Raw genomic sequence first — 11,445 nt, 5'->3', positions numbered from 1 at the left:
AAAGGTTTTTCTATGATTGCGTGTATGTACAAGTCTAAGAAGACAAAGTTAAGTAGCTTTAGCTTCCTACCTCAAACACTTACGTCAACGGACGGTTGGAATCAATTTAAGCCGGAAATGTTCACATACTTGCGCGCTTTACTTTTGCCGTCAGCTTCCGAACCCTAACCCTGACCCTAAACCATACTTTTCAGTTCAATCATTCTTTGACTCAATGGAGATGCATGCTTTAACATGGAGATGTATGCTTTAACATGGAGATGCTTGTTTGAACATGTCTTTTTAAAAGTCCACTCCGTATTTTGTGTCATTGACACGAAAAAAAGCTGAGATCACAGATCAAAATTTCCACTTAAAAAGCGGTTTTTAAAGTATTAAATGTTATAAAAACATAAAGCTTTCCGGCTGAACTAAGACCGCTGGGTGCGTTTCCGACAAGTGAATGCATGTAGATAAATAATTCTCTGCCGGAAAGATGTGCAGAGGAACTGGAATAAAGTAGTTCAGGAATAGTGTGGTTGGAAAATAAAAACTGTTTGACCGCCTAAATCGAGAAGACTATATGACATGAGTAATAATCATGATGAATATTATTGACGCGCTTCCTTTGCGATCGCAATCATCTCGAATTTATTTAATAGCTTAAATCATGAAAACAATGTGACATGAATTATCATCACGCATTACTATGGCAGTTGCCATCAACTCGAGTACTGTAACACGCTGATTTTATCCCTAATACGTTTACATTTACCCCTTCTTCGCCTGTATAGTGTTGCACCTTGATTTTATGATTGCGCTACATTGAATGGAGGAGGGGGGCATTTTTATCACACTCCACTTAAGTTAAGACTTCATTTGGAGTATTATTTTAAAAGTGGCTACGTGGATGTTATATGTCCACTAATTTTGTCACTGATAGTTTTTTAGCCGCTTATTAAACTGTCTGATTCACGCACGTACGTCGTGCTTTGTTTCCGTATTGATTCTGGCCGAAATGTTCTCGCTCTTCATTTTTTTCTTTTGTTCTCCAGTTCAAGGTTGGTTTTTATTAACGTTTTGAAGTTAACTAAATTTTTTTCCCCTTCATTTTTGTTTCAAGCCATGAAAACATTTAATACTTCGTGACCTCCCTATACGGTGTATCTGCAACCCTTCTTGTCCCCTTCCCGCCCCTCCTACGCCTTTTCCCCGCCCCCGGATTTGCTCTGCTTCGCGTTTTCATTGGTCAATGAATTTCGCGCCGCCCATTCAACCAAACCTGACTTTGACGTTTTCCCGCGTATCAGGCTCTTGGCTCATTGGTCCTTTTGTTATTTTCTTATTGGAAATTTTCAGTACTTCAGTTTTGGTATTTCAACAAGCATTAGAAATTTGCTCTATTGAAAACTGATATCAATTTTAAATGTCCCTTTTGTGTCCATTTTTATAATTTTTTGTCGGAACCCCTCTCTTGAAGTTTGTAAAGATAGATGTGTTGGAATTGGCAGGTCTTATTGACACGATCTTGCACCATTTCACTATGCATTTCTGACCAAATTATGTTTAGTACTTGTTCGATAACAGGCAGAACCGTGGTAAAAGTCCCGTAAAGATACGAAACACCAGTACCATCCAGGACGCAGGTTCAAGTGGGTCAGACATAATAGACAATTACTCTCTAACGCCTCGATAAAAAACGTACCTTAGCTATTAAGACATCTCATAAAATTTAATTATCCTCGTGCGACAAAACAACGGGACGACACTAAGTTAATTAGATATAGTTAACAATATTTTCCTCTTGTCGGCGGAGTTTTTGTCTACACAAAGAAAACGCTAAAAAGCGCAGCGAGACTATCCCTTCAAGCTTGTCAACAATCTTCCATTCGTGGTTGCCATATGTTAGGAAAACGCCAGGGAAGAATTTCTTCATGGCCAGGGATATTCTTTTTGTGTCTGGGAAAAATTTCATCTTCAACAGATGTCAGGAAAAAGTGAAACGTTGAGTAAATATGAACTAACTCAGCTTTTGTCGGCCCTCATCGTGATGAAAGATGCTGATTATTACCTTAATAACTGGGTGAAAAGGATTGTTGTGAGGCTAGGATGGCTGGAAGCCAATATCAAGACTAATGTCAGCGGGTCAGGGAAATTTTTTCAGAGTCAAAAACTTATAGTTGTGACAAACATGCTATTTAGAACAACAAAGCAACCTACAATAATGAAAATAGTTAAGTGCAAGGTTTTTCTTCAGAACAAATTTATGAAATTTTTATCTTCTCTTTGAATAGTAATGAGTTGTATGTCAAAATAGGATGAATGACTCGTGAAATTCCGATCAATGGTGAACCCCGCGCATAAAAAGCTCTGCCTTTGCATCAATGCTGTTAATTTGCACAAAATGAGCGTCTTCGGAAAAGAAACGAGTACAAATTTTCTACTTCATTTTATGTTGAATAGAATATCGAACGGATAAGATATACCTTGGTTATTTGGATTAAACTAATCCTATTCGTGTACCTCTTTTTTTTTTCCCTTTTTTTTTTGATAACCTCTCTCCCTTAATTAGTTCCGATTTACAGAGGCTCTGTGTCCAGCAAATCAAATGGAAAACGATTAAAAACAGTCTTATCGGTTACACAGTGGAGAGAGTTGACCATGCGCCTTGAGCAAACGCCCCGCCCTAAGCGATGAAGAACATTTTAATCTTCCTGAGGCCTGTATTTGAAAGAAGTGTAACTTATAGGGCCTGAAAAGCTAATTTTCGTTATGGATTGGGATAGTGATAGTTTTAAAATTCAAACAATTAAAAGATCATGTAACAAGACAGAATGCACAATGAGCATAATGAGTAAAGAGCCGCGATATTATTCCTTACAATTTCATCTAAATATTAACATCGGGCCTGGCCGTAAAGTTACTCGTACTTTCGAGAAACGGGCCCCTCAAGGAAATATTTTTCGATCGTTAATTTATTCCAAAACTCCAGGCGGTTCTCCTGTCAGTTTCTTGTCAGTTTGCTGTTATCTGTTCTCACTTGTAAGGGAGATGAGGCCTAAATGCTATGCTAACATAACATTCCAACCATACGTTTTATAAACCCGTTTAAATATGTCATACCACCATAGAAAATGATCGGAAATATCTTGTTATTGACAGATGCCACTCAAAGAATACAAAATGACATCATTATGGCTGAGTGGATTTGCAGCAAACATCAGTAGTCCTTGTTCCACAACCTCAGACCGGATATCATTTCATGTAGGTTCACTAGGAGACCTGAAAGACGAGCTTCTTTGAAAATGCCCGTAGTTGCTGCAGGGGAACTGTCTGATGACACTCTGCTGACAATTGAAATAACCTTTGCTAATGACGTCAACATTGGTGAAGCGATCGAGAGTGACATCATTTATGGCGTTCCAGTTGAAACCAATCTCATTGGAATTGAAACGTACGACAGTTCTTAAAAATGAAACCTTCTTGAGGAGAAAAAAGCAAGTCTTGATAAATAAATTATTTATGAACTGCGGTGTCAAGAGTGGTGGCAGATTTTTTACATGTAAATGGGAATTTCGAACAAGGTGAGGGTAACCTTGATTGCATGGGACAACGAAACACAATGGTTATTTACTGAATAAAGAAAATAGCAGTGAAATCTCTTAAGTGACTCGTCCTATGGATCTTTGTTTTCTTACTCAGGTCAAAGACACGTTCAACTCAAAACAGTTCATTACAGCCATTATCTTATGACTGTAGTGTTTCAAATCTCGTCATTATCTTTAGTGAGTCTTGGGAAACCCGATACTTCATCTCAACCAATCAGATTCAACCTTCCTCCAATCGGACTGGGTCACTCACGTTTTCCCGCGCTTTTGGTAGTGTGCTTCTATCCTCTACGAGCTCTCATTGGGGTCCCTGTGGTATTCCATTCTGGCTCGAGTGGCTGTTGTGTTTTGTTTTGTTATTTTTTTTAAGGCTTTCGATCTTTTTTTTTTTTTTTTTTGACGCTCAGTGACAAGGTTTCCATCCTCTGCTTAGAGGATTATCAATCTTTTTTAATGGAAAAAACTAAATTTACGCGGACGGCCTCTCGTGGTATTTGTTGGAAAATGCACAGGTAGCATAAGTTCGCAGAATGAGCCTCCGTGAATATGCAAATACGTTTACGTTGCGTGATGGGCGAAATGTAAGAATTTGTATGGAAATAAACGATGCCGGCACTTCCAACCTAAAAATCTGAACTAGTTTTGAATAAAAAACAAACTAATGTAGCTTAAGTGATTGTTCCTTTTACATCATGTCAGTTTTCTGAGCTAATTTAGGGCCATTTAGATCAGCTTTTGTTCATCTACTTTTCCCTCTATGTAATCCTTTCCTGAGGTTAGACACTGTACAACGCCTGCCAAACGAATGCACTGGAAACACAACACTGTAAATTCACTTAGTTGAAGTAAATGAAATTGACTTCTTCCTCTGGAGTGCTTGAAAGCCTTTTATTCAACAGCTCGAAGACAAAAAAGAAACCAAATTTTCGGAGCAGATGTTTTATATCAGTTGCGTAATAGCGGGCATTGGTGTGCATTTCCTTTTAATTACACCAACATGGCAAGGATCGAAGCGTATTGAATTTGACTATAGCTTCAAGCCTACCCATTGGTAAATACAATTATAAGACTTGCCAGCTGTTTGTAATGTGTGGTCGGGAATTGTTCACATCTTAAATTTATCATCCAGAGAGTTTCCAGCCATTCGTCATAGGCAAGGTAAGGACTGTAAGGCGTCACGATATCATTTGAAAGGAAAACTCTTACTCGTCCAACGTTATCAACACTCAAAATCAAGGTAATTTGGTATTATCAGCTGAGTTGATTACGTAAATTGGCCACCTTAAAGAGTTTCAAAGCTTACTTTACGACCGCTAACCCTTCGTAGAGTGAACGACTAAGAGCTAACGCTAGAAACGTCGGTCTTTACAGTGGCCGATTTACGCTATCAACTCATTTAATAAGACCAAATTACCTTGTTATACTCTCCCACCGACGCAGCACCACAGTTTCTTTAGAAACTTTCCCTCTTTACTGAAACCAAGCTATTGCCCATAGAAGTCTAAGAGGCCGATTAAAAAACCGTGAAATTTACAGTTACTTGGCTGGTATCAATAAAAGTCACCTCCCATTTTCCCTTTTTCCCATCTTTTTCTTTATTTAGTTCTTTTACGCTGCAAAATGTCATTTGCTTTGCTGGCGAGGGAAGGGAATTTTTCTGAAACCTCTCTTTCCGTTGTGAGAGTAACCACCTCGCTGGATAAAAATTGAGACCACCTGACAGGCGAATTGAGAATTTTTCAAACTGTTAAATGCAAATTTCTCAGATAAAAATTTCCCGTCATTCTGCATGTTGATTCAGTTTTGTCTTCTCGTCATGTATGTTGTCATTTTGTAATAATGGATGGAACACCTAAGCCCTAATGTAAAGCAAGTGGCCTTCATGCCAAACAAATTCTCACCTACCGCTGGGCAGCGGCAAATGAAGTGCAGTTGTATATCGTATCAGTGTGATATGAGTTGCCTGTTAAGTTGATTTGAATTTGTAAAAGTTCTGTCTCAGTCCAGTATGCATAAATACGGAGAAAGTTCAAATTTTTCAGAGCGATATAAAGATTAGAGAGCATAATTTTATTCATTTACAGCTGAGCCTGTTAAGAAAAGCTGTCATCCTAAGATGCCAGAACAACCTGGAAAGCTGGAAACAGCTGCTGTGAATTCGATTGTTTTAGTAAAGAACAATGCTTGTCAGGTTTTTCCATGTAAACAGAAATAGTTCGTCATCCAGTTCTGGTGAAGCGGGCAACTGTGAAAATTAAGATTACATCGTTCTTCCATAAGGCAAATCCTCGAAGGTAAATGCGTCCTAAATATTTCTTTTCTTTTCCGTTTTCGACCGAGTAATTAGAGAACTATTTGAAGCTAGATATTTAATGATTGGTAACTAGTCAATCTATGAAGTAAGTTTGAATAACAAATCATCTGGACTAATAGCAGAATTCTCAGTACTTCTATATGCTTCGTGGGCTTGCTTGAAATTTCATCGACAACCTCTCTTGAGAACAATCAGTCTTCTCCCCTTGTGTAAAATTTCCTGAGTTAAGTTTAGCGCCGGTTTTCCATGAAACTACATCCTAGGAAATTAAGAAAGAAAATTTTTAATGGTGACACCTCTGCTTTGTAAACAGCCGACCTTCCCTTAAGGCTTGCATCGCAACTGCAGTGCCTGCAATACGAATCGAAGGACACTCTTTGCGCAAAAGGACGGCTGCTATACGGAACTTTTATTTTTCTTTCTGCCAGAAATCATGTTGTGTGACCAAACCCGGATGTTGTCGCTTTGGACTTTGAACGTCATGTTTGGCATACAACAACAACAACAACAACAACAACAACAACAACAGCATTTATTTAAACACGATAAAAAAAATTCAGCAAAAGCTGATGTGGTCGTGTACGGACAATAAAACTAAATTCCTAACTAAATCCAATAAAACTAAATTCCTAACTAATTATAAGAAGACTAATGTAAGATTTCTACATATTTTCAACAATAAAAATTCTACATAGTACATCATTATAACATACGTGGCTTAAAAATACACTTGAGTGACTTTTTAAAAGCGTCAACGTCTTGAATTGATCTCATTTGATTTTCCAGAGCGTTCCACCGAGTAATTGACTTGTATGAGCATGATTTCTTGACCATATCGGTCTTAGGTCTAGGTAACTTAAATGTCATTTTCCTCCTGAAGTCGTAGCTACTTACATACTTTTCAAAGTGACGGCTCATAGGACGTGGCAAAAGATTATAATAAGCCTGATGCGCTAAGATTAGTAATCGTTTCTCATACATAATCTCTAAGGTATTCCATTTTACTGTGGCAAGAACCTCCTTGCTTGGAGTGCACCAATCCAAGTTAAATATTATTTTCGCCGCTCTAACATGTATAGATTCTAAGCTTGAGAAAAATACTCGACCACAAGAGCCCCAAACTAACATACCATATGTCACAGACGGCAGAATAACCTTAAAATAGAAATCAATTCTTGCCTGTATAGGAAGGAAATACAAGGATTTAAGTAAATTCAACTTCTGCGTATATGACTTAGCTAATTCCGATACATGATGATCCCATTTAAGAGCATTATCTATCTGAACACCTAGGCATCTTGCAGAAACAACCTCCCCGACAACATAATCACCCATCTTAATAGCTTGTTTTGGCCCAGTAAATTTTCCGCGTCCACCAAGCAATATATATTCCGTCTTGGTGGGATGTGGAGTGAGACAGTTCTCGCAACACCATGTATATAGCCTTGCTAGTACTTCATTCAACTTGGAGGCCACCAGATCATAGGTCGGAGCTGAGACATAGACGGTGGTATCGTCTGCGTACATGTGAAGCTGTGGGTCACCATCTATTCCCTCAGTGATATTGGGCAGATCATTACAGAAGATGGAAAACAGGGTAGGGCCCAGCACCGACCCTTGAGGTACACCAAAAGTAACTGGCATAGCTTGAGATTGACACCCATTAATCGTCGTTACTTGCGTTCTTCCAGAGAGGTAATCTCTTATCCAACACCACAAGTCCCCAGCTACACCAAGACTTTGAAGTTTTCGGAGCAGAATGGAGTGGGGAATTGCGTCAAACGCCTTACGAAAGTCTACAAAAACCACGCCTACAACATGTTTCTTGTCGATCGCTTGTCTCCAGTCATCCGTTATTTTCACTAACAACAGCTCGGTGGAATGACCTTTTTTATACGCCCACTGGTGAGGGTTCCCAAGTCCTTGTTCAGTGACATGCGTGGTAATAGTTGACGCCACCATAGACTCCATCAGTTTTCCTGGTACACTTAATAGCGAGATAGGCCTGTAATTTTGCTTAACGGTTTCATCGTCACTTTTATAGAGAGCTGAGATGTTTGCAGCCTTCCAAGTAGCCGGTACACTGTTGCAGGTGGCGCTTATTTGAAAAACAGACAATAAAGATGGAATAATTGAGTCACCGGCAAACTTTAAAAGTTTTGGAGCAACTCTGTCGTGCCCAGAGGCTTTATCGGCTCTCAACTTAGCCATCGAACTAACAATAACCTCCTGCGATAAATTTATGTTCATAACACAAGGCGCGACGGTAGATACATGAACGTTACTTTGTGTCGAGTTGGTATTCGGCAATTCGTTGGCCAGTTTTTCGCCTATAGTTGAGAAATGTTCATTAAGTATGTTCGCTTTGTCCAGATCGGAGGTGACAACTTTTCCATCCGCATTCCTGATCCCTAATATCGGGGTAATCGATTTGCCGTTTGTCGCATTTTTTACCAGTCTCCAGTAGGATTTACAATCCTTCACTTCATTGAACAGTTCCAAATAGTATCTGCTCTTAGAAAGCCTCACTTCCCGTGTCACTCTATTCCGCAACTCCGAATACTCCGCCCACAGGTCTGGATCACCCAGACGTTGTGCCATTTTAAGCATTTTGAAACGTTTATTCATCAAGTGCCGTATTTGCGGTGTTATCCAAGGTACCGAGACGCTCCTAATTTTAACTTCCCTGTAAGGCGCATGCACCTGACAGATATCTTTGAATATGCGTAACCACGCCCAATAGCAATCGTCTGGATCGTTAAACACTGAACATACTGACCACGGGGCACTCTCGATATCCTTCACAAAAGTAGCTTGATCAAATCTTTTGAAGGTGCGGGCCTTGACTATCTTTGGAGGCGGCCTTTTTATTTTGGACCATATTGTAGCAAGAACCAGCTTATGATCTGAGATTCCCAACTCAGTTGTTTTAATAGTTCCTTTGATAATCTCCGGCTTGCTGGTAATAACCAAGTCAATCAGTGTTTTTGTCTCACTTGTAACTCTTGTTGGCTGGCTCCTATCGTTCATTACGCTATAGCTGAATTGCTGGAGTATATCTTGTAATCTTCTACCGGCGTATGATGTAACACCCTTGTAGCTACGAAAATAGTCCGAGTTAAAATCACCGACAAGCACCACATTCCTGTGCCTAAGCCACATTTTCTCCAGACAATCACAAAATCGTTCGTAGAACTGGAAGTCAGAAGGAGGTCGATAACAATTTCCTAATATCAATGTACTACACAAGTAAATAACGCATTTTGCCCGTACTGATTGGAAATTTCGGAGTGATTACCAAGTACTGTTCACTTCTGAGAGGCCGAAGAGACAAAATCACGCGTCAACATATTAACTTTCAAATTGATTTTTTGTACATTGATAAAAAGAAAATTTTTTTTTCGGTTTCTGTGTGGTATTTACTACTGTGTGTGCATATAAATGCAACTCCACTTCGGAGAATAACCGTCAACTGCTGAAACAAGATAAACAATAAAATAATTTTATCGCTTTTCGCCGTTGACATGATCTAAGTCTCAACCCCTCGTTTGAGTGCGATGAAACGATTTTTTTTTGGTGTCTTTTTTCAGGTACCTTAGTGAAGTAAGCAATGGTGGGCGTCCTGTGGTTTCTTGTCATATTAGTTGATACAAGCAAGTCTCTAACATGTAGTGAACCTGTGAGATCTGTGACAGGAAAGTATCTTAGAGGTCATGTGACTTCAAATTCAAGTACTAGTAGTGTTGGTGACTGTATGCAGCAGTGCATTAGTGTTCCGCAATGTAAAAGCATCAACTTCCGGTTTAAGGACTTATTCTGTGAACTGAACGACGCTTGTAGGTATACACACCCATGGGATTACATTTCCAGAGAGGAACACGCGTACAGTGACATCCATCCTGATAAGGTATAATTGGACAAAAGAATTATCTCCTTCAAATGTGATCTTCATGAATTTTATGCTAAGTCTTGAAAATGAAATATTCTGATAACTAATCTTCATTAATCCGATTTGTTGTAAACAGGAACCATTTTGGAACCTACACTTGAATATGACGCCTTCATGGCTTCGAGCCCACGCTTCTTTCATTTATATCAATAGCTCTCATTCCGCAACTGCTGATCAGATAACATTCAACGCAGGTTCTTTAAAAAACGCGGCCCTTTTAAAAGTTGCTTTGGCGGCTGATGGCCTGTTGACAGAAGGAACTCCGCTGACCGTTGAAATTACTGTAGCAGTCAACGCAACTTATGGGCAGACAGATGACAGTGACCTCAGGCTCGGTGTATCGGACGGAAGCAAATTCATCGGGTTTGAAATACCAGATAAAAGTAATTACCAAGCCCTTGCTCCTTGTTATGGAATACAAGCGAAGTCTGGCAGCTCTCTGAGTAAAATAAGGGCTTTGGCTAACAAAGCTTCCAATTCACAGCCAAGCTTCTACCCAGGAATATTTTTCCTCACGATAAAGCCGGATCGAAAACGAGGCTCTTGCCTCATTACGCCTGCGCATGACGGGAGCTTTAATAAAACAGTTGAATACAGTGAGCAGTTGTTGCTCAGTCAAGGACTTGCTTTTGAAGTATATAAATCAGACAAAGAGGAAAAAGCTGGTATCAAATATGTCGAGGTCAGATTAAGTAGAAACTGAAACAGCTATAAAAAAGCCAAAAAGAGTTTGAAAAAGAAACAAGCTCATAAACTGAAGCCTGGACCACATTAGCAACATAATTTCACTCACACTTGCTTTTTTGTTTCGACCTCAATGTTCGACAAAAATCGAAAACTATAAGCAGAGCCATTCTATGTTGAATGGCCTATATACAACTTTTGCAGCATCGAATGTACGTAATTTGAGAAGTCACGAAGTGTCTTTCATTGCCAGTGATATTATTGTCGTTTTAAGTTTTTAAGAATGGATACATTGTTTATTGTTTTCATCATCTGAGAAAGATCAAATCCATTTATGGCCCAACAGCTATCAGAGGCTTGAACACTATAAAAAGAACTTGAAAAAGACCACTTGCTACCACAAACTGCTATTGCCTAACAATTAAACTCCCAAGATCTAATTGGTAATTGTCCCCTCTAGCTGCTACACATATCCTTATAAATTAGTCACGAGAATTTGGTGTTAGATCAAGACAGTAATGTAAGGATATTATGGGGAGAAGTTTCATGTTAATCACTTCTGGGGGTTAAATGGTTAAATGAAGACTGCTTAGAGTGCACTCCAGCTAAGAACCTATGAGTAGCGCCTGGCCGAAACAATTTTGCATGTGCGAGCTATTGAAGGCTCCATATAACTATAATAAAATGCAAGCATAAGTCTCCTTTAGAAGCGCACGTCTAAGTCTTATCTAGAATAACGCGAATTTTAATATGTATGAATAAATGAATAAATAATTTGTTTAGAACGGTGTTACCTTCTTCTAATCCAATCTTCACCTTGAATTATCAAGTCCAATTGTCTTGAATTTTCAATTTATTTTATGATGGCCGTTTGAAAGTAACCATTGAGTGCAATGAAGATCATAAAGCAC

General features: G+C 39.1%; 1 protein-coding gene and 1 long non-coding RNA gene across 4 annotated transcripts in view; both read left to right on the top strand.

Annotated features, from left to right (window-relative positions):
* Positions 1-4,251, top strand: part of LOC113673031 (uncharacterized) — a 45,277-nt gene extending 41,026 nt beyond the window's left edge. For both annotated transcript variants that reach the window (XR_003446373.2, XR_016187690.1), the window contains exon 5: positions 3,142-4,251. This is a non-coding gene — a long non-coding RNA (uncharacterized LOC113673031). The remainder of the gene's footprint in view (positions 1-3,141) is intronic.
* Positions 4,252-4,666: 415 nt separating this feature from the next.
* LOC113673115 (uncharacterized) lies at positions 4,667-11,312 on the top strand. 2 transcript variants are annotated; one of them, XM_089209514.1, is made up of 3 exons: positions 4,667-4,745; positions 9,492-9,808; positions 9,927-11,312. In XM_089209514.1, exons 2-3 carry the CDS (start codon positions 9,512-9,514, stop codon positions 10,551-10,553), a joined length of 924 nt encoding a protein of 307 aa, XP_089065640.1. In that variant the 5' UTR covers positions 4,667-4,745; positions 9,492-9,511; the 3' UTR covers positions 10,554-11,312. The 2 variants fall into 2 exon arrangements, with proteins under 2 accessions (XP_089065640.1, XP_027045281.2); XM_027189480.2 differs by lacking the exon at positions 4,667-4,745 and adding an exon at positions 5,470-5,881.
* Positions 11,313-11,445: the final 133 nt, after the last annotated feature.

The sequence above is a fragment of the Pocillopora damicornis genome, chromosome 6 (genome assembly GCF_964200805.1).
Source record: "Pocillopora damicornis chromosome 6, jaPocDami1.2, whole genome shotgun sequence".
NCBI lineage: Eukaryota > Metazoa > Cnidaria > Anthozoa > Scleractinia > Pocilloporidae > Pocillopora > Pocillopora damicornis.
The sequence above is the reverse complement of the archived record's forward strand: the minus strand, read 5'-3'. Positions and strand labels throughout refer to the sequence as shown.